Raw genomic sequence first — 23,494 nt, forward strand, 5'->3', positions numbered from 1 at the left:
TCAAGGAATGGTATCAGTAATGTGTGATCTATCTCTTTTAGAAAAGCAATTTTCTATTAATCAAAGGATGTAGCAATATGTGTTACTATGGCAGAGATTCTTGATATCTTACAATAATAACTTGTATTCTCTTATGAGGGCTCCTTGCTGCTCTTTGAGCTTGCTTGTTTTCTGACAGACGTTTCATTACCCAAACTAGTAACATTATCAATGCTAGTGTATTCACTATATTATGAATTCATTGGTAAACCAATGACTATTGATAAGTATGAAATACAAGTTTTCGTTCTTTTTTCTATTTCTTTTTAACTAAACTTTTTTTTAAATGAACTTTTAATTTAAAAAAGGATTGTTTTGTTTCAAAAATAAACATATAAAAAGCGAGGGATGGATATAAAATTTTGTTAAAGAACAAGGCTTGCGATTATATTCATAAATAAGTGATAATCAGTACTAAATTAGTGATAGTAATAGTGCAGAGTTAACTAATATCACAATCTCAAATCCTGAAATTTGGTAGTTTTTTTAAAAAAAATACCATAAAGTCATGAAGTATAAGACTATCAAAGATAGTTTATTAGTTGTGATGACTACAGGAGAGTCATGCCACTTAATATATCTTACAGGAAAGATAAATGAGAAGCTGTCCTTCTTTTGCATGTCCTTTTGACATCAGGTTATACTGGGAACAAAATACTGAATAGAATAGGAAATAAATCAAAGTAGTTTCCTACTTAGTTTATCACTGTTTTCTTTAACTGACAATTGTATTATATTGTATCAACTTCTACAGCGAATGCAGAAGGAAAAGCACTCAAGAAGGGATAAATAATATACTTTAATATCCACATCTGAACAAAACTGTTGCATGAAACATTTTACAAAAAAGTTGTTTTTATTTTCTGCCACTTTACCAAACTGAGTTTTAATGCTCTATTTACTGATTTTCTAATAAACAGATAAAAAATAGAAACATCTTACATTCTTCCTTAGAAGAAGAATTGTATATAGAGTTAAAACCAAAAGGCATTATAAACGGTAGGAATTCAATCTGTCATGGACAATTATGACTTCAGGATGGTTTTGAGTAAAGAATAAAGTAGGTATATTAATAAATTCATAACAAAATCATTAAGAAGAATTTAAACATCACCTTCATAAACTATTTTAAGTTCTTATGGTGAATACTTCTGAAAAGCAATGGTTTTAATGCTATTGCCTTTATCACCTTAATGATCACAGTAATATAATACTGATAAACTGGCAGAAAGGTTTAGAATATATTTCAGATTGCTGCTCAAGAACCATGCAATTACAACCCCTAGAATTTTGGGGTAGAACAGAGCTAAGGAAAACTTAAGATATTCTTGATAATTTGTAAAGAACTTATTAGTGAAGTGCATCAAACTAGGATCTTACATCCTGATGTACAGTAGTTCTATAAGGTTAGTACTTTCTTCTGATGTATTCTTAGATCATCTGACTCAGTTAGCAAGGTTTCCTTTTCTTTTTTTGCTAATAACCAGAATAATGATGTGCTTGGCAGGAATCAGGCCAGAAATTTTTTAGTTTATGATACACCCATTTGTGAAGAAATTCAAATGCCTTTTTACCATATTCTTCAGTCTCAGCCTGATAGTATCTGCATATGATTATATTTTGAATATCTTTATTTTACACTTACTTTATAGTAGAGGAATACAATAATAAATAAACCAAAAAATAATATTGCTTAGAAAAAATGTATACTTTATCAGGTAGTGAAATAATGGTATTTTAAAAAAGACTACTCATTACTATTTAAGAACTTAAGACAATACTAGTAAAAGTTGCACACTGACTAAATAGTTTCAGAAAGAAACAAGATGAAAGTTTCACCTTACATTTTTATTGTGTAAAATATATTTTTTACTTAAGCGTATTGTTTTATTGTTAATGGGACAAACTTTAGTTATGTTGACACACTTTTAGAAGCCACACAAAGCTGTAAAATATAAGAAAAAGCATTTTTTAAGAAAAGAAATCACTCCATGAAGCTGATTTCCAGATGTTTGGAAACATTAGAATTTCCTGTCAGTACATTTAGGTAACACTAAAATGAGTTAACTTTCCATTCTGCCAGCCCTCTTCAAAGATGAAAGAAAAATCACTGCATAAATTGCCTTATCTATAATTCACTGAAGTAAGCTGTGGAATGAATTCTGAAAGAAGCAGAATTCTCTTTTGGTTAGTATCACAGCTTCTAAACTAACTGTACTTTTATTTCCACTTTACCTTTAAAATTAAATTAGTGGCTTTAAAGTCAAATAAATGTTAATGAGTTATGAAGTTGAGTAGTTTATTTGAACTGAATTGTATGTTTGACTTAGAGTTGGATGTGAAATTTTGGGTGTTGTTTTTTTTTTGCTCTTCAGTCTACTCATGTCTAAAATCAGCCATATACTGTCTGTGCATTTATTCAAGTAGCCTTGAACTGGCTTCTAATAGTTATGGACACAGCAGGTAATCTTTGATGTTTAGCTTGCATACCTAGAACCAGCTGTGACCTGAAGAATCTAAATGAGAATTTATAAGTTTAAGTGACATTTGAGAAGAAAATATGGATGTTATCCAAATCAATGTGATATGTCAAATGCTTTTTTAAAAAGTTTCTATTTTATGGTTGTTTTCTCGTGCTTTATGAAATTTATGCAGAGAAAGGGAAAGAGGAGGGGAAAATAGAGACACATACACAGAGGAAAGGTTTCTTATTAAATTGAACAAATGGCCAGTTTTGTTTGGTTTTGTAAGAGCTTTGGCTTTCTATCCAACATACTTTTAAGTTGCGTCTAGACAAGATAGGTGGCCTATAAATCTTAATACTATGCTGTAATAATACCTTTTATTTCAAAGCATCTAAATTATTCATTTTTTATTTTTATTCTTGTTATTTTATTAATAATAATCTTCTGTGGACATAATTCCCCTTTTTCTGATTAATTATATAAAACTATACATTTCAATTTTTTAAAAAAGTTGGTAAGTAGATGGTGCTTATAACCAACTAAAACTTCATAATTGACAAATTTGCCATGAAAGTGAATGATTATATGGGTTCATACCTCATGAATATTATCAATAGAATTAGTTAATATACTCTTCCTTTTGATCCAAGTGAGTGCCTTTAGTGTCTTTGAGTCATAAGCCAAGGTATGGAAATATCTAAAAAATATCTTCTACGGTCCAACTATATTTTTCATGAAACCATAAGGGCTAATTCTGTTAATATAGTACAAGATGTGCAGTGGTTTGAAACATACCTTATGTATCTTATTATTTCTCTAGTCTATACTATGATTTCCTAATAAATTTAATTTTGATCCATACTATGGTATATTTTCCAACCATTATTTTTCTGTCTTTAATTGTACCTATCAATTAGATAGGTACAATTATATACATTTTTGAGTATTTAAATTTATGCTGAATTAGTACAGTTGTAGTCTTCAGCAAATAACATAATAAAGATTGACTGATAAAATTTGGCTAGGTCACTATGGCCTAAACCTTAATTATTCATGGCAATGGTTATTTACTGTAGTGTTTTATCACATTATATCTTGTACAAAAATGTTAGAATATCATATATTGTTATTTTAGAAATTTAAAAAGTTTAAAGAAGGTAAGGGAAAAAGAATAGACATACAGTATCTCTAAAGTTGCATGCAGTTTTCCAGAAGACCAGGAATTTTTTTTTGTTGCTACACGTATACAAAAAGTAATTTGGGGATTAGATTCATGCATTTACAGGAAATTTGAATGTCATCTCTTGGGTTCCTATAAAAGAATACAGATCTGATTTTAAGACAGAGTACATTAAAATGAATCTGCACTTGCAATCATTTAAGTGTACCAAATTTAAAATGAAAATATAAGTGATCTTTTATTCCTTTATGACAGTCTAAATCCTGAAAACAGAAACAGATAAATATCTAACTCTTTATTGGTTACTTGGCTATGGCCTGAAAAAAAAATAACCAAAATAGTACCATTAATATTAAAATTCAGAAGGCAGGCCTATATTACAAAATATATGTTTAAAAATATTTGTGATTAAATAATGAATGTGGGACACAATAACTACACTCTAAATGCTATATATGAAACAGGAATGTAGAGGTATTTATGCCATGTATTAAAATAAAGTTGCAAAATAATGAAAGTATTTTATAAATCCCAAGGCTTGTTAATGTCTTACTTAATGCTGACTACCTTATATCATTTAAGTAACATGACTTATTGATGTATTTTACAACATTTAAATATACATTTAAACATTATTAAAAGACTGGTTTTATTTTAAAGTGTGCTATTTCTGTTGCTAAGTGTAACAGGAATTTGCAAGAGGTTATCCAATTTCAATATTGAATAGTCAAAATTCTTGATATATTTAAAGACTAAAAATAAATAAAATGAAAAATAACAGAAGACAAACCCAACCATTATTCAAAAATGCAGTTAGGATCCTGGCCAATGTTTAATGAAATAAAAATAAAGGTCCAAAACCTTACAAATGTTAGTAGAATTGATCATAATTAAAGAACCTTATTATTAGCAGTATTCCATTATAAAATGTTAATGATAATATACATATATACATATGCACAGGTATATACATATTTATTTATTGGTTGCCTTATCACACAGAGATTATCTTCACCAAAAGTAATATCAATTTTTAATCTGAATGCTTTATTATAAAAATGCTAAATAGTCACAATAATGTTGGCCTTTATTATATCATATTCAGGGTTAGTATTATTAGCTATGCATAATTTAAAGCAAATGCATTTTAACTGATTCCATGCCTTTCTGTTTTGAAAAAGAAAAATATTGATCTGTCTTTTGAGAATCTTTATATACATTCTCTTTAAAATTTATAACTAGAATATCTATAACAAATCTGCTCAGAACATATTGTGTATTTCAGGATACAAGGTAATACAGTGGTTTACAGAAGCTGCTTGTTAATTTTTTGATGAATGTATAGTGGGGCCCAAAAGTCCATTCAGTATAGCATGTTTTCTGAAGATAGATGATCTCAAATAAATTCTATGCCCGATCAATGTTTGATTTGTTAGGTGTTAAACCATTTCTTTGTAAGAACAGTGTTTATAAGCCTTGTAATGAGCCAGCCCCCTGTGACATTATAATTCTTTCTGTAATTTTGATAAATGGAATTCTAATTTATAAAGGATACATTGATTGAAGGGCAGCTTTCGGTGTCCCACATTTTCATTTAGATAAATGAATGATGAAGAATGACAAAAACTTGCAGTTTCAATCATACTAAAGGACTCGAGCAATCCTTTAAAAACTGTATATTTCATATTGTAAAACAAAATTCATTTCAAGAAGATTGATATAAGTTGTTAAACTGCTCATTGACCAAATGACTGTGCATTTCTAGTACATATGCTTTATCAGGTTGTTATTAACAGACATTCAGTTTGATACTTTCATTTTTAAGGTTATATCTTTTATTTTGAAGTCTACATAATATTAACCTAATAATCCTAACTGTCTTTGTCCAAAATATGACATCTGTTTTTTGTAAAGATTTGAAAATATATTTTGAAGTACAAATTTATTCCATTAATTTTGTATTAGAGAACGTTTAATGGATGTTCAGATTAAACTGAAATGTTGAATGAAAGCAATGTTTATTTTACAGGAACTGAAGAAGATGTGGTAAAATCAAAGAAAACCTTTCGAAGTCAAGCTGTTGTCAACCAAAATGCTGAAACTGAACTCATGCTAGAAGGGGATGATGATGCTGTCAGTCTGTTACAAGAGAAGGAGATTGATAATCTTGCAGGTATCAAAAAGAAAGTTATAATCTATCTCCTATGTTTTAGAAAGATTTTGCAGCCTAGAGAATTTGGTACAGTTGCTATTTAAAATATTGATTAGTGTAATTTGTTCTATTGAATCTGGTTACTACTCATTACAGTTGTTATATACATATTGCATTAAGCTTTATTTAGCACAAAAAGAAGGTTGCTACATATTATAATAATAAATAGACCAATCTCAACATTAACACTTTAAAATATTTTCATGCAAAACGTTTTTGTTTTAAATGTTTTGTTTCTTTCCAAGCCACTATTGGCTAGATAGATTTTACAGAGCTGTAATTACATGTTAATTATAGGAGGGCAATTATAGTTAGACAATAAGTATTAAAATTTTATTTCTTATATTTGATTTAAATACACAATTCTGCCACCATGATTTTTAACCCTTCATTATCCTTTTAACTTAAATATAGGTTGCTTCCATATGTGTACCCATAATAGCATGTGGCAATGATCTTGTAAAATCAGGCAAAGAGATGTTGCCTAGGGAACAGTCAGATAAGAGGTAGCATAGCCCAGAACTGCATAATGGACAGAGTGAGAGACTCAAAAAGGACTCTCCTTAACTTCTCAGACTGCAAAGGGCTAAGGCAGCAGAATTATACTTTCAGACTTGCAAGATTGATGTCAGCCTTATCAGGTAGAGAAGACAAAAATCATGGCCATATTAGCTAATTCTACTTTATTGTAAAGCTATACTAACAGAAGTATGAAAGAACAATTCTCCTTCTGTCATCATTATAGCCAGTAACTTAATGAGGTTCTCTTCTGAATCTCTCGCTCTCCTCACACTGCAGCTATGGGCTAATCTCCCTTTTATTTGCCCATTCCCTGGGCAGTATGTTTTCTCCCGGTCTCCCAAGATCATTCTTACATACCATTATAGTATCCAAAATGATGTGAGAAACATCATTCCCCAGAAAACAATTTTGTAGCATTTTCTTTGATGTTGCAGTATGAAGTTGCACCTTCCTATTGCACTACCCACTCTATCCCATCTCCCAGGATTTTTCTTCTATCTCTATAAGCAGTTGAACAGTTAACTATTTTTCCCCTTTACCACAATCATTGATTTGTTTCTTTCTCACTCACTTAAAAAATAAACAGGACAAGGAAATAGGAAAGATGAATGTGAGGCCAGGATCCAAGCTAGAGCACTACTTTTTATGCTGTTCATTTCTTTCTCACCAATCTTCATCTACCAAAACCTCAAGGATATCAGAATGCTCATGTGGGAATATAACAAATGGAATAGAATAGAACTAGCACAAGATTAATAGCTGTATGTGAAATGACCAGACTTTATTTAGGGAATTATTTTTTATTTCCTAATGTAATGTATACAATGTAAGTACATCTCAAAAGTGCTTTTTTCAAAAGACAACTGGACTGTTTTTTTTCCTTGAGGAAGAAGTACAAAACGTTTCATTTCTCATCCAAGAAACTTCATAAGTTGTGATGGCGGGGTGCGGGGAATGGAAGGATAGGTTCTATCCATCCAGTCGCAACTGTTAGTATCTATCCTTCTATGCCCTCTCCCCTGCCTTCACAACTGATGAAGTTTCTTGCATGAGAAACAAAACATTTTGTTCTTCTTCCTCAAGGAAAAAAAAACAGTCCAGTTGCCTTTTGAAAAAAAGCACTTTTGAGACAACTATCGCCTGGATGACTGAGAATCTCCACAGAGAACTACATAAGTAGAATATGATGGGTTAGATGTCTTTTTCTTCTTAGCCATTTCTCTTAGTTTCAGTACCAACAACCAGTTGTGAATGGCTGCATCCAAAAAATCTTCAAATAACTAAATTCCACAAAACACACAGTTGGTATCATTACTCGGCCTCTATTTTTCTCCCAAATAGGTTTGACTCCTTTTCTTACCAGCATTTCCTCTGTGGTCCTGGGATTCACCACCTCATGCCTAACTACTGTTTTCCAAGTCCCCATTTCCATTCTACCACAACTATGGCAGCTACTACTCCCTGCCTCATGTTCCAGTGGTTATTAATGTAATAAGTATGAAATCTTGTATGTCCCTTGTCTGGGATTTCTGTTGGAAACCTACTGCAAAGTCCCCTAGTTGCTATTGTTATCTCATAAGTTCCCTTTTTTCTGCTTTGCATCTGGGAAACACTGTAGGGATTTTCTAAAGTTTTGCAAGGATCCCAACTTGTTACTTTTTAGATATAATTGATAAATTAACTAAAATAATTTTAAAATATTAACATTTCAGTTGCACTTAATCTCTTCACAATTAAATGATCTTTAAAATCTGGTAAATGGTTTTAAGATTTTAAGAATTATACAATAGTGTATCTGGCTAAGAAGATATGGCCAGTTTAAAACATAAATCCATTTCAATGTCTTATTTCATATTAACAAACGTTTCATAATTTTCTGTTCCAGTTTTAGCTCCTAAGTTCCTTCCCAGACTGTTCATTTCAAGAGGCAAGTTTTTATTGATAAATTACAGAAAGATCAATACCTAGTAGCAGTTTCTGATAGCTAACTCTGTAAATCAGTATCTTAGTTTGCACAATTATACTGAATTGATCATTAACACTTTTTTTTATTTTTTAATCCTTGAATTTTAAAAATGATTTTCAGTAGTTTTTCTGGCAACTAATTATGTTAACTTGAAATAGTAAATGATAAATTTTACATAATAAAAGTATTCTATTATGTAACAATAATTTAGTAATAATGTTAGAATAACCCCTTTTTATATTAATATTGAACTGAATGTTTGTTAAATAATACATAAAATGTATTTTTAATGCTGCAACATACTACATCGAAATTTGTTTATGAAGAACAGAGATATGGGCAGGACAAATATCAGCCATGGAACTTAAGAAATATGTAGGAGTGCATAAAACCATTAAGCAATCAAGCCATAGACTTGTTTCATTTCTCTATTTCAACTAGCAGTGGCAAACTCTTGTGTGTTCTTTTCAAAGCCTTTATCTGCATTCAATAGCTTTATCCCAGGTCCTCCTCTTCTTAGTTTCACCTTTTCCAAACTCATCTTTGCTGTGAAAGTTCTTCACATCAATTGTGTAAGGATCTTCACATAATTTAGAAAGCTCTTAATTCTTTAGTCTGGAAACAAGCCGCAGGAGAATATTGTCAGCCATTAGCTCTGCTTCTACAAAAGGAGGAATGTAAGAGAGTAATTAATAATGTCCAAATAGTTAAATGAGGCCCAAATTAATAGCCCCAAGTGCTAAATACAAATAATTTCTTCAATCAAATTATTTTCTTTTTTAAAAAAATATCCTTCTTCATATTGGGGAAAGAGTCTTCCCCATAAGTAGTGCTCTATATAAAATGGTTTAAATCAGCTTGGTTACCAGAAGTGACTATTCATGAATATAAATATCTTTATATTCAAAAGTATATATTTCCAAAGGGCAAGAGACAAGTAGGTCTTTCTTCTTTATTATAACATTGAACTTCCATGGCTGATCCATATTTACCTAAATTCTTTGTAAAATTCATTTCCATAAACATCCACAGAACAGCCCCAGTTCATTCTCAGTCTGCTGCCTTTCACAGAATGACTCTTTTAAAGAATTATCAAATCTTACTTCCTTTAACCTTCAGTCTTCTACAACATACATAGTCTGATCTGGTCCCCATCTTTCTCACTCTATTCAGAATCATTCAGCAAGAGAATTTCTTTTGTTCATTTTATTCCTGAGAAAGCAGCCCAGTCCCCAGCTGGCTGTGGCTGATATGCAATAATATATTATTGATCTTTAACAGTTATCTCTCTTCTTAGTACTACTGTGCCTGGAATAAGTTAAAGATCTTTATTTTGGAATTAACTTTACTGTATCCAGATGGAGGCACTTTAACGGCAAAAATTTAAGATAAGATTTCCAGATTCAACCGTTTCCCTCCAGGCAGCTGTTTATCACTGCTCCTTCCCTAATGTTTATTTTTATTTATTCTATTTCTATGGCCGCAAAGCTCAGCCAAATGGCTCTGTCCAATGACAATTCCAACTAGCCATGAACTTTGTCATTGGTATTCTAAACCAGTGGTTCTTAACCTTTTTGAAAGTATCTCCCCCTTGAGCCATTGAGGAAGTTATCATCGCCCCCCTCCCCCAACATAACCTCTCAATCACAACACAGGGAAATAATTCTTCAATTTATGCAAACACATTTTTTGTTTTCTTTAAAATTGTCGTCAGGACATATCGATGCAAATAATTTATTTCCAGTCTTTTTCCCATATCTCAACTGTGTGAAATATTCTGATGCCACACATCACTTTACTCCCAAACTTCATGAAACATGTATTTCATTACTATCTTATTTATTCAAGACACTTAAATGCAATGACCACTGAAAACAAAATTCAATTTCAAGGAAATGAAATGCCCCCCCCCAAACAGTAACATTTAATGATTTAATTAAAAGTGAATTTTAAGATGCAAAAAGAAATATAAAAAGGGCATAAGAACAAACCGCAAAGCAGGAACTAAGAATTTCAAGATGAAAACTCTGAAACTAAATTAAGATTCGAGGAAAATACATATTCATGCACGCTGTAAAAAGGGTTAAAAAGACACAAATAAAATTTTTACAGAAGGAAAGCAACAAAAATCAGAACGACAAATTTAATGCCTAAACTGAAGAAAAAAATATATATCTACACAAAAAGTTTACACAAAGAGCACAAAAAAATATTGAAACCATAGAACCAAGAAACCAAAATATAATATCAAACTGGAGTGCACACTAAAAAAGTACAATACAAAGAGACACACAAAATGTTTTACAGAATAGAACAAGAATTCGAAAATGAAGCTGAAAACTCAAACTGGAACGTGAAATCCAATACAAGCAAATACAACAATAAGAGCTGAGACAATTATTAATGAAGAAAATGTATGTACACAAAAAGCAAAAAAAGAACATCAATGGCTGCCTTGTACTTGGTTAGCTGATGCCAATTTCTTGATTTCTGGAACCATTTTTGTTAATCTCATTCTTAGATCACTGCGCTCAGTGATCTTCAACATGTTCCTTGACTTAGAAAGGATCTGTTGGACAGCGCTGAAGCCCCTCTCCACTAAGTAAGTAGAAGGTAAGGCTAAAAGAAGCAATTTAACTTCCTCCCACAATATTAGGTAAGTGTTCCTCATTTTCACCCAAAAAGCTTCGTAGCCGTCACTCTGAAAATGTGATTGGGCTACACAGTCATATTTCAGATTTGTCAGTGGCTCTTGCAGTTTGGGATGAGATTGTGCAAAGTCTGCTGTGAAAGGATTTAGCACCCAAGTGGGTACTTCCAGATTTATCAGATCATAGAATATGGTTTTCATATCTTCTTTTAGTTGCTTCAAGTGGCAGCAAAAAACATCCAAATCTTCTGCTTGGAGTTGACGTTCGTTACCAAGACTTGGGAACTGATACAGCTCCTGGAGACTCATATTGCTTGCAAGGAGGTCCAATTTGGAAATAAATGAGCAGATTACTTCTTTGGCCTTAAGAAAATTGATTTTATCTCCTTGCAGCTTTACGTTCATTTCATTCAGCTTGTCAAAAACATCAGCAAGATAAGCTACATCCAGACATCGACGTTTAAGAGAACTGCTTAGACTTGGATTAATGGATTCAAGAAATTCAACAACTGTGTCAAAAAGTTCATGGAAGCACTGCAAACACTTTCCTTTTAAAAGCCATCTTCGGTGTGCAAAAGGAGACATTCATAGTCCTCATCATTTTCTTCACAAAGCTTGTGAAAAAGTCGTTTGTTCAAGGCATTCAATTTAATGACGTAACATATAGACTCGTGCAAACAACCACTCAAATTTTTTGAGACAAAGTGCTGTCTATGAATGACGCAATGGACAGTCATAACTCCAGGTATAGCCGATTTTAGATGAGCTTGAAATCCACGATATCATCCAACCATGGATTCAGCTCCGTTGGTTGAACATGCCACAACATTTCAATCTGCATCATGACTTCTGTACTTTTCAAGGTGACAATAAGCAGTCATTTCATCAATTCTTTTTGATACAGTGTCATTACTCAAAGGAATTGATTGCATGACAGTGCTTGCACTGGCCCCCAACATGGTGACAACAATCTGTTTCACTGCTGGTAAAATCAGCGTTTCTCCGATAGTGTGAGGTTTCCACATTTTGCTATCAACAAAGATACTTCATAGGAACGAATGAACCCCTTGTCGGTGTTGAGTGATATTTTCCAAATAACTTCTCAACAGTCCTGCGACCCTCAAACTTGGCCTCTAAGGATTGGAAAAATGATACTGGTTTGTCGGCTTTATCCAAATGAATTCTTACCAAATGGTCTTTCAATCGGGAAGGTTTCATCACTTCATTTGAAGATGTTTTCTCACAAAGAAGACAAAACGGAAGCTGTACGTTGTTGGAAGGAGATGGAATGAATCCCAATTTTAGGTATTCCATCAGATATTGGCAACACTTCCTCTTCTTGGCCATGTTGAGAGGTCTTTGAAATGAAAGGCACTAACTGCAAATTAAATTTTTGACTGCACTGGAACACTATAAAACCCATGTGGACATCGATAAACCTAGTTTCAACAGTTATGTTGACATCACAGGGGACAGCCACTCAGCATGCAATGTTTCGAAAGAAGCGCTCACCCCTCCATCACTGCCCATTCTGGCCAATGGCATGCCACTTTATGGGTAGAGTGATAGAGGCTGCTGCACAACGCGTATGAAGATGAGCAATGTGTATTCACATATGTACAGCATTCTGTACTGAAGCTAGCTGGAGGAACATTTTACAACACAGTTCAATCCACTAATAGCGGGCGATCTGATGTTTTTGTACAACACATATACAGCGGTTCACTGTACAAAAAATGTCTCAAAAGTGTCCCCAAAACTTCTCGCTCCATTGACCCCATATTGCCCTCCTTCCGTTCCTTCACCCCTGTGTTGCCCCTTTTCATTCCATCGCTCCCCTGAAAAATGAAATTGCCCCCCTGGGGGGTGATATCACCCAGGTTAAGAACCACTGTTCTAAATAGACCTATAAAAATATTGAGAAGGAGAACTCTGCATTTTTATTTCAATATTTGGGATAGGCTTTTTCCCTCATTTTGATTAGTATATTTTTCAGTATTACCTACTTCTTGATCACTTCAGTACATAATGATGATCCAAGCTACTGTGAAACTAGAAGCCAGTGCCCAAACTGCAATACATCTAAACTAACTGATATTCCCTAAAGAACAGGTTCAGACAATTTAGTGGATTTAGAATTGTATTGTATTGTTTTATAATGTCTAACTTTCCAACTTTGACATCTTGATGAAGATTCCACTTGAGATATTTTGAGTAATGCCTATATACTAAACGATAACATGCAGGAAATCCTAATACTTAGGAAACCTAGACCTCCTATAAGCTCTGATTGAATGTATTGATGATAGGCTTACGAAATTAAGAAATTTCAAATTATATTCAGCCAAAAGAATGCTTTCTTTTAATAGAACACTCCTTCCTTAAGTAGAATTGAGCTAAGCTATCATATAGCTTGTGTAATGACTGGAACTATCACAAAAAATGTCAAGGCTGAGAATGTTTTAGATTATATTCTGCAGAGGCAAAGAAATAATCCTTACTTGTGTAGAGTATAGAATAGGAGGAAAATGCAATGATTTATAGGCACAGAAAAATATAGATACCAACATACATTGTGCCTTAAGTCAACATTGACTCCTGGCAACTGCCTGGGACAAGTCTCTGCAGCTTTTTAAGGAAGATTTTAGAAGTGGTTTGCTATTGCCACCTTCCTAGGGTTGAGAGAGAGTGACTGGTCCAAAACCATCTATCTGGCCTTGTGCCTACAAGGGAGCATAGACTCACAGTCTCCCAGTTTCTAGCCTGGTGCCTTAAATTCTACAATCAATTTATATGGATGTCTGTAGCTTAAAATCTGGGTTGCTGCTATTAAAATCTGTTAGGTTAGCATGGATCTTCTTAGCTGTGTCTAAAATACTATGGAAACCTATTCCTATTGAAATACAGTTTGTACATTTGGTACACATATTTAGGAGACTTGACTCCAGTTTAATTACAATTTCATGTATAATGAAATTATGTCTTAAGCCTCTACATGATTTCTAGTACTATGTCTGTGTGTTGTTTCTCCTGAATACAGTCTTGTATAGAAGGATACAATTTCATAAACTATCTAAAAGTGCTATTTATCTGATTAAGCAACAATAGCAGCAGCCACAAAGCAGAAGTAGTCCAATATTAATATGCAAAGAACTTCCGAATTGCATTCTTCTTTTAAGCTTGAAGTTGCCCCCAATGGGTAGGATTTAAAAACTTCCAGCTCTAGAGTCTCAAGTTCCTACATTTCTTAGAAACTATGATGTTGGATTTAATGATAAAGTTCGAGAAGGGAAGATCTTTTTTTAATTGTTATAATCTTTCCATATCCCAGAAGAAACTTTCTCTTTCTAATTAGCTGTTTATTTCTTGTTTTGCGCACGAGTCCTGTTCTTTTTATGTAAGAGCCATGCAGTAAATGCTCAAGGCTTGTAATACGGTCACTTAGGATACAGTAAATCCTCCACAAAATCAGCTCTGCCAGGATTTGGGTAGAAACAAGAATTTTTCAATATGCCCATTGCTTTGGACCAAATTATGTTCCAATTGCCATTTTATTAGTAACATCTTTCCACAAAATAATAACCCGATAAAGGGTTTTGGCTACTGAGTGGGATTATTGTTTTGAATCATTGTCCTTGATACCAGCTATAAGAAGCAAATTATAAATAACTGCTGCCATTTCTACACCTCTTTGACTATTGCAACTATTGTGCTACATTTCTTTTTTATATATATATATATACAAGAAGCTGTTCAGATGATTTCTACTGCTACCACAATGTTGAATTCACTCTGATGGTGACTGGTGTCATTGTTTGTCGTTGGGCACAAAGAAGAGAATTCCATTTTTAAGATACTGAAATAAGAAAAAAAATATTATTAATTCATTTTTAAACTTTATATCAGTTGGTATTATTATATATTTATAGGTTCTTTCTTAATGATGTTACAGAATAAATTTGGAACCAGGGAATTTCATAGGGGAGTGAGAGTTATAGTTTACTACCAATAGAAGAATCAGTGGATAAGGGAGATTTTTATTAATTCAATATGTTGAGCTTATGTTTTATACACCGGAATATAATTGTTTGCTTCTTGCTTCTAAGTGTTGTAACACATTTCCAAACATGCTTTCTCTGTATCAATTATAATCTCTCCTGTGCTATGGCACTCTGTTCATGTTTCTGTAAGAATAATTCTTTCTAACCAAGGAGCTATTTAATATACTTGCCAGCTCCATCTTTCATTTCCCTCATCACACTGAATCCATCATTATCAACAACCTCAGTATCCTTGGTAAAAAGCTCAGTATTGACCTTTAATACCATATAAACTAGTTCAAAAAATCTACCATATCATTTCTCTGGAATGATAAATACCATATGGATTTGATTTGGGGAGTCATCTATTCTTCATCGTTTACTTGGAATTATAGAATCATAGAATTGGAAATAACGTAAGAGATTGTATGTGCTTCCCTCACATAACAATGTTTTTCTTTCTTTCTTTCTTTCTTTCTTTCTTTCTTTCTTTCTTTCTTTCTTTCTTTCTTTCTTTCTTTCTTTCTTTCTTTCTTTTTCTTTCTTTCTTTCTTTCTCTTTCTTTCTTTCTTTTCTTTTCTTTTTTCTTTTCTTTTCTTTCTTTTCTTTCTGTCTGTCTTTCCCTTTCTCCCTCTCTTCCTGTCTCTCTTCTTTTTCTAGTTTAGTGTGTTGAGTGTTCTATTTAACTAGATTGTACTGTGCAATAATGTGCCATCCCTAAAAAAAAGGGTGTGTGTGTACAGTATGTATGGATGTGGGTGTGAATGTGTGTCTATGTAACACATCCATACAAATTTTGAGAATGACAAATGATATTTCAAGTTGAGTCATAATATATTTATGGTAAAAGCCCTTAGCTATGCTTCTAAATATTGAAAATATTTAGTTTGAGAATCCTTTGCTGGAGATGATCAGATACACTGTAATGTTCCAGAAAGTACTGGAAAGAAATCTTGAAAGACTGAAGTTACTGCATAAAGGCTTTATGCTATCATTATCTTGTATATAAAAGTAGCTAGCTGTCAGGTATATTGGGCTCAATAAAGATTGCACATAGGTTGAAAAACGTATCTAATGTGCAAGTAGTACATATTTCAAGAAGCATATTGTTGGCATTCCAGAACTCTGTAATTTTTATTCTTCAGGTGTACTTCTAAATTTTAACAAAAACAATCACTTTATGTAGATATGTATGACTGAGATCTAAAGAACTGTATTTAGGATTTTCCCTTTGGTAGTGAGAATTTTCCACATTGAGATGGAGTAATTTAAAAGTTGTGCCAAACAGGTATGTTCACTACCTGAACCTTTTTATCTTGAGCACAGTAGTCGATAAAATCATTTTTTCCAGCAGATTCTGAAATTGTTGTTCATTTTATTGCTAAAGCAAACCTCCAGAGGTCACCCTCCCCCATATTCTTTTTTTTTTTCATGCATGCCCACTAGATTCATGCCCAGTGGATTTATGTAAATCTTCATAATAATTAAGGGATTATTTTTGTACATGCAAACAATCTTTCTGTAAATATCAAACTTTGAGGAATCAATTATTCCATTTCCTAGGTGTTCAGACACTTAGCCTACTGTATCTGACTTTTGTTGGAGATATGCTATTGTGTCCAATCATGTACGACCACCTCTGCCCTTTATATCTATGGATCTTCTATTCTTTTACTGGAGAAAGTCAATTTTCTACTTTCTCAGTGATCAAATGCATAGGCATCTATCTTGGAGAAAAGAAAGTGTTATTCCCATTCCTTTACTACCATGAAAAATCATCAGGGACTTAATATAACACTGTTCTTAACTTGTGATGCCTTTGAATGGTAAAGTAGTATCCATCCTCGTTTGGAAAAAAAAAACTGACATCAATTTACCAATTTCTCATCTTGATCTGAACCTATTGTTTCTAATAAATAATAGAGGAACAGGCTCAATTTCACATCTTTGCAGTTCTTCTTTGCAGTTCTCAACATCTTCACTAAGTAGAAGTTAACAATAATCCTCTTACACATAAAGGATGTGTTGGTTTGTTTTTTTCACATCCATAAAATTAACTCTTAATGAATTTTAACTTCTTAACTCATAAAAGAAAACATTGAAAGACTGTGTCTCTTCTATACATTCTGGTTTTATGCATCAATGTTGTACATTTCAATCCTTAATTCTGAACTATATAGTTCATGGAGACTGGTCTGCCATGCTTTTCTATCTCTCTGGACTCATGCCAATTACCATCAATTTTGTTTATCGGCTTTCAGAAACAAAGATAGTCAGCCATCAATATGTAATCATTCATGGGTTTTACATTATTTAAGTTTAAAGTATTTTACAAGTCTCCAAGAACTTGTTCCTCTTCAAATTCCCACCCCCTTGTCTTCTTCAATGGGCTCTTCAGAAACACAAACCTCCCTTGCTTGCTGTTCTTTGGTCAGCAATGTATATATTGGCATTTGCCCAAACTCCAGATCAGATTCTAGCAACATACACATCCAAGTCAACCTGTGAAATTATAGTATATATCATATGCAGGCCTGATAGGAAAATGAGCAACAGTTTTAATAACAGCTTATTGGAGAGAAGAAAATATTCTTACATCATGTGACTCAGTTCCAAATTCTGACTTCCGAGTGACCACCATTAAAAAAAAAACCACAAACAAGATACTTACAGAAAATCTTTATTCTCTGGCGTTGGTGAACCTCAGAGCACCAATATTTATGTTCAAATATACGTATGTAGAAGTTTTCTACTGTGTTTAAAATATTTGCCCACCAGTAAAGCCTGCATCTCCTGAAGTATTCTCTTGCTCATTCCATCTTTTTCTCAGAAATGTCTGCAGTTGTATAGAATTACTGCAAGTAGCTCCAGCTTTTGTGTGAAAGGTATGTCTTCTAGTGCTGGTATACAGTATGTTGTTTAACTAACTTGCCCCAAGTCTGGGAGACAAAATAGATCTGTGTGTCTGTTACATCAGTAGCTGTCCCTTTGTTCTAAATAGGACACCCCACCTATGCTGACAACATTCTACTGTGTAGTGGGGGCTCTGTGTGTGTGAGAGAAAGAGAGAGGGGGGGAGAAAGAGAGAGAGAGAAGGAGGAAGGGAGGGATGGAGGGGTAGGGGGAGAGAGAGAGAACTCTGTGGTATGACTTTTTATCTGAGATTTCTTGGGCAAAAAGGATAATAAAAAGGAAAGTCCATTTATTACTTCTTTTTGGATTATACCTGTATGTAACCCATGTATACGGTATGTTATAGTTGGACTGTTAAAGATAACATCTTGGTGTTGATTTTGAAGATGTTTTCCATACAAAGCATGAGAGGAATTTATTATTGTCTTCTCCAGGGATTCTTTTCAACTAACCAGTTTAGTCTTCATCACTTAGATTTTCTGGTAGTGTCCGAATATTTGTCAGATCCTGCTTAGCTTCCCAGTCAAGAGAAAACCAGCCAGCTGTTACTACCTACTGAAGTATTAGAGTGGAACATTACAAAGTGTTAATTTAAAAAACTGCCAACCTGAACTACTGAATTAGCTATTGTCAGTGATTTGTACAATTAACTGCATAAATACCAAACACCCAAATATTTCAGTTTAATTCTTTTACGAGTTTGTCTTCCAGATGGTTTCACTGAAATTAGTGAGATGTCCTTTTAATAGCCACAAAAACCTAGTTAAACACTCAGTAAATAGTGACTTAACAAAGTATAATTTACATTCTCTGTTCCAAATGTTCTGGATGAAGCACATGTGATTGTCGCCTAAATTACTTGGTAGAGTTCACCCAGAACTAGATTTTTCTTTAAAAAAAAAATCCTGCATAATCCAACCACGATTTTAGTTTCTTAAACAGAAAATCTGGAGAGAGTTAAGGGCATGTAATGATGTTCCAAGAAGGGAATTTGTTTCAAAAAGCAAGCTATCAGACTTATAATGCCATCCTGCAGATGTTTCTTTTTGCATATCTGCTGATAATTCCTAGGCTACCGCCGTTTCTTGAGAAGTAATTCCCAAGAGGTTCAAGCAGGATGTGTCCTCCCCATTTGAAAGCCTTGGGCTACCGAGCCGCCGCGGAGAATTGTTGCTGGGAAATTGGATAGGACAGAAGCAGTGGAAGAGCTGCTTCTGGGTTTTATTATTAACCTCCATACTTGCTTCAAAGCTAATTTGCATCGACGGACTTTGGGTGCACAAGTACCCCTTTCTCTTCCTCCTCCCTCTCCCCCTTCCCCTATCTGCACCCTTTTCACTCTTTGTCGGAGTACTAATCTTGCAGCTTCCGCGGAGGCTACTCAGCTAGATCGATCATCCACACCAGAACCTTTTGCGTCCTTATGTGATTCTGGTTATAAGGGCAGGCCGCCGCTATGTCTATCGCGTTCCGGCGTTCCTTCTTTCGGCGAGAGGCCGGCAACGCCCACGAGGGGAAAACCTGCTTACAGACCCTGGGCTGCTGGCCGCCTCCTTTGCCTTTTGTTAGCAGGCAGGCGAGGGACAACAAAGGGGGGGGGGGTGTCCTTTGGACAAGTGGAGGCGAGCGCAGGTGGGAGCATCTTGGGCGCCTCCTGAGCCTAACAGCGAGATTTGGCACGGTCCCGCTTTCATTGGAAAGAGACGAGTGGGAAAGACGCCCGCGAGATGGGTTTTGTTCGACTTTTGCACGTTTTAACGGACTCGCACCCTTTCTTGCCCGACTCCCAACATCTTTGGGGCTCCCAAGAGTCGAAGTGTCTCTTCCGCGCTGTTCTTTGGGGGTGTCAGGTGCACCATCCGAGGTGGGGGAGACGCAAAGCGTTGGCTGGTTGGCCGCCTGTCTCGTGGCCATATGGAAAAGCTGCACTATTTTGATTATGCCTAGTGTAAACAGTTTAATGTCAGATCCTTAAAACCCAGAGCCTGTCCCAAAGGGGATTAAATCATAATCCTCCTGCTCTATAGCTGTAGTGGATTAATTTGGTATTCTCCCAGTGGCTGCTTCGCTCCCTGAAGGCTGTAACAAAAAGACTGAGCGCTCCTTAAATGTGCCGTGGTATTGGAAGTTGTAATTGGAGATTTCCAAAGGAAAAGTGTTGAAAATGACATACCATTAAGAGTGCCTGTTTCATTTGCGCCATTTCGAGGGTTTGAAAGGGGGAGGGAGATGTTCACCGACTGGAACTCCAAGTGAGACAGAACGTAAACAGGTTATGGAAAAATGGCATTCTAGACGCGATCCTGAAGGGGCCGGATCGCTTCTTTCCCCCTGTCCTGCAGCCCTTCTGACTAGCGCAACGCCGAGGCTCGAGGTGGGCGGAGCTACATCCTTTGCACCTTTTCTCTTTGAGGGCGAAGCGCGTCCGTTGGGCTCGCCTGGGGGCTGGAGTCCGTGTTTCTTCTGGCCCTAATAGATAGGAGTGGACCCCATAAATAGGAACTCTAATAAACATGTTAATGGAAACATCGCGTGGTTAAATAAAAACGCCGGGTTTAATAATTCCGTGGTGTTTTTTGTTCAGGCCTGCATTGGGTTTCACGAGGTTCAGTCTTTTTAAGTCTTTACTTGCCTTTCTTGCGCATGGACACATCTTCCCGATTAATGTATTTCCAGCAGCAATTTTAGAAAGCATTTCCTCTGAAATATTGAACCATTCATCCATGGTCCCCTTTCCCACTGTTGTGCTCGCGCCTCGCCCACAAAAGACTTTAACCTTCTTTCGGGAAAGATTTCGTGCTTTGGCCTTCTGACCACCAACTACCAACCGCTTGGTTTTTATTTGGTCCATATAACAAGCGGAGAACTGGGAGGTAATTGGGTTAAGTACCCGATCTTTCTTCTGAGAACGAGAGAATCCCACTAAACGCCTTCTTATCATGATAGACTAGCAGGCGGCTCCCGAACTGCATCATCTTTAGCGCCCGTTTCTTTTTAGCCTGAAAAGCCGGAGCGCTGGGAGAGGCAACCGGCCGGGAAGGGTTAAAGAGCCCCGGGAAGAGGAACCCGGCGAGGCGGGTCGCCGCGGGAGATTAAGGCAGGGCAGGCAGGCCGCTGCTGTCTGGCGAGCTCCTCTTCCCGTTAAAACACAAAGGAAAAGAGCCCAGGGAATCCCAACCCAAATCCACTTGTAATCGCACGAGAGAATCGCGCATAATTACTTGAGCGACCTAGATTAAGATTGATGAGCCTTTAAAGCGCCCTTTCGGATCGATCCCCTGCCCCGAAGCAGGAAGCCTGGCCGTTCCGGCAGCCTGCCCAGCGGCGCGCCAGGACAGCGCTCCGTCGAGAGCGGGAGGCGACGCGGGGGGAAGAGCCAGCCGAGCCCAGCGCATGTGATCCGGATCAGCTGACTGGGGTCAAGAGGCCAGGGTGGCCTATTAGGAGAGAGAAAAACAAGAAAATGAATGAAAACAGAGTTTGTATCAATATTATCCGGCCCCTGGTGGGCTTGCCTGAAAGCTGTCACTGGCGACAAACGGAGCGTTGCTTTGGACTCTGCAAAGGGACGCGGGAGGGGGGGGGGGCGGCGATGCCGGCCGCTAGGAGGGAAGTTAGCACGGAAATCAGGGCTGAGCCACTCGCGTCAAGCAGCTGGAGGGTTACAAGCGAGTTAAGTGGGTGGTGAGAAGTGAGCCTCCAAAAATCCGGGGGTACGCGGAGAGGGAGTGCTCCATTGCGGCTCCGAAGTGAGGCCCTCACCAACTTTAGCCAGAAAAGAAAAGCGACGAGGTGGCTGGCAGAGAGAGATCCACATTTGAAGGGAACACATTAGAAAATTGATTTTTCCCCGTTCCCCAGACGAAGGAAACTGGATTCGGCAGGAAGAGGTGCTTTCATTGGGCAAGACTTAGTTATTCTAGCTTCCAGAAGGTTATTATATTTTAGATTTCTTGAATGGATAGCTGGGTTTATTCATCCATTTTGTTTTAGGACTGCACCTTAATTTCCACCCTGATCCTTATCTCAGTTTTTGTGTACATTATTCATAGATGCAACATATCATAAAATGCAATTAACATAACGAAATCTTTGGTTCCATCTTTGTTGTCATGCTACGTTTACATCTTATTGGCAGCAATAATCATTGCTATCTTCTTCTGAGAATAAATTCTGTAAAGCATTTTCCTATTCTTACCATTGTTAGAACTATCCACTATTTAGTTTCAGGATTCCCTTGCTAAAATGAACTTGATTGCATTTTACTCACATTTATTTGGAAACAAGACTTAATGAAATCGACACATATTTCTGTCAAAATCGTCTTTCATGTTCAGGAAATCAAATTAATTTTGTTAAAATTGCTCAGGTTTTTTTCCCCGGTGGCTTTGTTTTCAAAATATTTCTGCCAGAAATCAAATTTTAATGCCAAGCTTTCCTTTTTTTTTTATTCAGAAAGTAAGTCCTGTTGAACTTAGTCCCAGGAAAGGTTGCACCTTGAAACAGACTGTTTAGAAATTAAACAGTGGCGGCTAAGAGAATATTTCTGGCATCTTGGGAGAAAAATCGATTTGTGATTTTTTTTCCCCCACAATGTACTGTGATAGCTACTTTGTTTTTCAAATACATGAGTACACCCGCACAAACAAAACAGCACCAGAAGCCTTGCAGGTGGTTGTGTAGTATTGAAAATAAGCCCTGACTAAAGTGAGAGATAATAAAAATTAAAATATGTCCTTGCTGGTAGGGCCACTGTAATGAACTAATGTTTGAACTAAAAAATACTGCCCAATTAAAGACCACTCTGGTTTTACCGTAGTCATCTTCATTTTGATAAGGTGCCTAAATATGCACGATTCATAAAATATTTTCAGTTGTGATTTATTTTCCCATGAAAGAATACTTCCCGACTAGGTCCCTCAGTCTTGGAGAGTCCGAGGTCTCGCTTTGAGTTGGGGTTAAAAGACCCAGGCAGGCAATCTTGTTTCTTCTCCCGCGGTGTCGGATCACCCTTTGGTGCAGGGCCGGGTCCCCTTTGAGGAAACCCGCAGCAACCAGCCTGCTGGCGCCTCGTCCCCCCCACCCCCGTCCCCCCAGTACAAAGGCTGCGCTTTCGTTTTCGGCAAAGGAAACGGAGCCGGGCACATCTGCCTCCGAATTGCCGCATCCTGACGTCGCCGCTCTTGTCTTGCAGGGCCCGTGGTCCTCAGCACACCGGCGCAGCTTATAGCCCCAGTGGTAGTGGCCAAGGGGACGCTCTCCATTACCACCACCGAAATCTACTTCGAGGTGGACGAGGATGATTCGGCCTTCAAGAAAATCGACCCAAAAGTGAGTAAAGCGCCGGGAAGAGGAGAGCGGTGGGGGTGGGGGGGGTTTGCTGCAACTCTCGCTCGAAGAAGGCTCAACGGGTGGAGGGGGGAACCGTCCACCGCTCCTTCTCTTTCCCCTTCTTTCCTCCTGGATCCGTTGCAGCTTTCATTGTATGAAATTCGCTTTTATCCGTC

General features: G+C 36.1%; 1 protein-coding gene across 2 annotated transcripts in view; it reads left to right on the top strand.

Annotated features, from left to right (window-relative positions):
- The window catches only part of LOC148125269 (neurobeachin-like), a 178,710-nt gene that overhangs the window by 24,003 nt on the left and 131,213 nt on the right, over positions 1-23,494 (top strand). For both annotated transcript variants that reach the window (XM_087937243.1, XM_087937244.1), the window contains exons 3-4: positions 5,714-5,857; positions 23,182-23,318. In XM_087937243.1, coding sequence (XP_087793369.1) covers positions 5,794-5,857; positions 23,182-23,318 — 201 coding nt within the window. In that variant the 5' untranslated portion in view covers positions 5,714-5,793. The remainder of the gene's footprint in view (positions 1-5,713; positions 5,858-23,181; positions 23,319-23,494) is intronic.

Source organism: Pseudonaja textilis, chromosome 7 (assembly GCF_049901715.1).
Source record: "Pseudonaja textilis isolate UNSWEBS1 chromosome 7, rPseTex1.2, whole genome shotgun sequence".
Classification (NCBI taxonomy): Eukaryota; Metazoa; Chordata; class Lepidosauria; order Squamata; family Elapidae; genus Pseudonaja; species Pseudonaja textilis.